Below are 489 nucleotides of genomic sequence, written 5' to 3'. Positions count from 1 at the left end.
TGCCCGGCTGAGGGAACCGACGCCGCTGCCCTGGGAGAGCTGCCGCCGGGCGGACGTGGCGGGACCCGCCTCCCCCCGGCCCTGGTCCCGGCCCGGGGCCCCTCACCTTGACCTGGTCGCTGTCGGACCAGTCCGACCAGTAATTCACATCCTCGTTGGCGCCCGCGTCGTCCGCCAGCGCCTGCGCCGACACCAGGAGCAGCACCGCAAGGGCCACCGCGGTCCTCATCGTCGCCTCTCTCTGCCCGTGCAGCCGCGGGGCCGGGAGCCGGGGCTGCCTGGGGGACACGGGGTGAGCGCGGGGCCGCCTCCACGGATCGTCCGCACACGCACACTTACCGCAGTCTGTGCGGGTGGCGGGCGCGCGGCACAGTGCCCCCTTATATACCTGGCGCCGGGCGCGCTCGCTTTGCCCCTCTAATTACCGCCGCGTATTTATGATGTGGGCCACGTGACCCCCCCCTTCAGCTCCGCGATCGATACGCGCTC

General features: G+C 72.4%; 1 protein-coding gene across 2 annotated transcripts in view; it reads right to left on the bottom strand.

Annotated features, from left to right (window-relative positions):
* Positions 1-423, bottom strand: part of TAC1 (tachykinin precursor 1) — a 7829-nt gene extending 7406 nt beyond the window's left edge. Inside the window, exon 1 of one of the 2 annotated variants that reach the window (XM_019508462.1) lies at positions 107-423. In XM_019508462.1, coding sequence (XP_019364007.1) covers positions 107-229 — 123 coding nt within the window. In that variant the 5' untranslated portion in view covers positions 230-423. The remainder of the gene's footprint in view (positions 1-106) is intronic. The other variant, XM_019508461.1, reaches the window with a different exon arrangement.
* Positions 424-489: the final 66 nt, after the last annotated feature.

Source organism: Gavialis gangeticus, unplaced genomic scaffold (assembly GCF_001723915.1).
Source record: "Gavialis gangeticus isolate Ggan-Ray unplaced genomic scaffold, GavGan_comp1, whole genome shotgun sequence".
NCBI classification, from domain to species: domain Eukaryota; kingdom Metazoa; phylum Chordata; order Crocodylia; family Gavialidae; genus Gavialis; species Gavialis gangeticus.
The sequence above is the reverse complement of the archived record's forward strand: the minus strand, read 5'-3'. Positions and strand labels throughout refer to the sequence as shown.